The sequence below is a fragment of the Engraulis encrasicolus genome, chromosome 22, assembly GCF_034702125.1.
Source record: "Engraulis encrasicolus isolate BLACKSEA-1 chromosome 22, IST_EnEncr_1.0, whole genome shotgun sequence".
NCBI lineage: Eukaryota > Metazoa > Chordata > Actinopteri > Clupeiformes > Engraulidae > Engraulis > Engraulis encrasicolus.
Window position 1 is genome coordinate 17,887,557 of NC_085878.1, and position 2,500 is coordinate 17,890,056.

The 2,500-nt window shown below is 48.0% G+C and overlaps 1 protein-coding gene across 1 annotated transcript in view; it reads left to right on the forward strand.

Annotated features, from left to right (window-relative positions):
* LOC134438462 (RNA-binding Raly-like protein) overlaps positions 1 to 2,500 on the forward strand; it is a 120,894-nt gene that overhangs the window by 16,045 nt on the left and 102,349 nt on the right. Inside the window, exon 2 of the mRNA XM_063188040.1 lies at positions 1,006 to 1,084. Within this exon, the coding sequence (XP_063044110.1) occupies positions 1,006 to 1,084 (79 nt within the window). The remainder of the gene's footprint in view (positions 1 to 1,005; positions 1,085 to 2,500) is intronic.

Here is a 2,500-nt window from a genome sequence, read left to right on the forward strand (position 1 = left end):
CCCCCTATCTTACTTTCCCCATACCCACTCTTTTTTATCCTGCTCTTCTCTTCCTGCTGTCTCTTGCTCTGTCACTTTTTCTTTTTTCCACATGCGTTCTCTCTCTCTCTCTCTCTCTCTCTCTCTCTCTCCCTCTCTCTCTCTCTCTCTCTCTCTCTCTCTCTCTCTCTCTCTCTCTCTCTCTCTCCCTCTCTCTCTCCCCCCTCTTTCTCTTGCTCTCTATCTCTCTCTCTCCATCTCTCTCTCTCTGCCCTCTCTCTCTCTCTCTCTCTCTCTCTCTCTCTCTCTCTCTCTTTCTCTCTCTCGTACCCTGTAACTTTTTTTCTGGCCCTGGCACTCTTTCTTGGCTCCTCTCTGCTCTCATGTGCTAGCCTGGGGTCAGGAGAAGAGTGAATTGGAAATTTAAAAAAAGCTAGAAAGAGGGAAGCAGGCAAAGTAGCCCTAGCTCTAAGGAGTTAGGGTCGAGGTGGGGTGCACCGTGCTCTTCTATGCTGCATTGCGATATGATTGCCGTTTCATACTGTGCCATATACCATGGCATGCTGTGGTGCCATGCCATACCATGCCCTGTTGTTCTGTTCAGCACTGTGCCGTGCCATGCTGTGCCGTCCATACCAAGCTGTCCTTTTCTTTGATGTGGTGTGCCATGCTGTGGAGAGTACAGTCTATGCTTTGCCCTACCATGCCATGCCATGCTGTGTTGTGCTGTGCTGTACCATGCTGTGCTGTCCTGGGGTGCATTTCTCAAAACCATAGTTGCTAACTACATTAGCTACTTTGTTGTTTGCAATGTAATTTTCCATTGGTAACAACCCAAGTGGCTAACTAGGCTAACAACTACACTTTCGAGAAACGCACTCCTGTTCTGTTGCGTGCTGTGCCATCTCCATGCCACGCTGTGCTGTTGTGCCATGTTGTGTCGTTGCCTTGCTGTGTCGAGCAGTGTCAAGTGACGCCCACCATACCAGCTCCCCCTGACTGCTTTGGTGTTTACCTCCCTGACAGACATGAGCATGAGCGGAGAGCTGAAGTCCAGCCGCTCCAAGACAGGTGGAATGAAGAGGCCCAGCAGCGCCATGTATGGGTGAGTCTCAATCTCCTCCCTACCCACCTTCCCTTTAGATTAGGGTCCATGTACGGGTGAGTCTCAATCTCCTCCCTACCCACCTTCCCTTTAGATTAGGGTTCATGTATGGGTGAATCTTAATCTCTTCTCTACCCACCTTTCCTTTGCACCTATAGATTAGGATCCATGTATGGGTGAGTCCCAATCTCCTCTCTACTCACCTTCCCTTTAGATTAGGGTCCATGTATGGGTGAGTCTCAATCTCATCTCTACCCACCTTCTCTCTGAACCTACAGTAGATTAGGCTACACATATGGTTGAGTCTCAATTTCCTCTCTACCCACCTTTCCTTCACACCTACAATAGATTAGGGTACATGTATGAGTGTGTCTCAATCTCACACCTCCCCTTTGTACCTACAGTAGACTGGACTACAATGTCTAGGGTCTATGTATGGCTGAGTATCAATCTCCTCTATACCCACCTCCCTTTTGTTACCAATGACACCCACTGTATGACAACACCCACCCCCTGCTCTCGAGTACAAACAATGGCCTATGCCTAGGGAACATCACATGTGTAATACACACACAGCACACATAAGGTACACAGGTGTGCAGTCACACACGCACATACAAAGGTTCACACGCGCACACACACAGACACACACACACACACACACACACACTCACACACACACACACACACACACACACACACACACACACACACACACACACACACACACACACACACACACACACACACACACACACACACACACTGTTCCCCATGACATGATACGATGCACAAAATACACACACAGGTTGTATGAGTCGTCCTCAATCCAAACACAAGACAACCCCCCGCCTGCCACTCCGCCTACCGCTGCTTAAGGTGTTGTTGGGGGCACAAACTACTCACTTCATTACTCATAGACTGCTTCTGACTACATGCTGTCCGGGTACTGCTAATGGAGAAGCCAAGAGAAAAACATCCATTAGGTTGTTTGGTCAGAGAGTCTGTATAGAGTCAGGGAAAGGCAATGATGCTGCAAAGAAATTCTGAACCGTACGCGCACAGACACTGCAACTCAGCCCCCATCCACATTCCGATATAATATCAGAATGTTGTTAAAAGACAATGCAAGAAAGAAAGATCCATGAGGTTATTTGGTCAGATACACTGTAACAAGGAAAAGCAGCGATGCTGCCTGCTGAACATGTCATGCCATACGGAAATAAAAATGTAAAGCAAGTCATTCCCCCTCCACTGCTCTGCATGCCAGAGTACTGTCACAGCGGAGTGCTGCCAACAGACGAGGATAGAGACAAAGGTTATTTGGTCCATACTGTATTATGGGTTATTTGGTCAGAGACATTGGGGAGAGAGTCATGGAAGCACAGTGTTTTTGCAAAAAAAAAGTACTGTGCA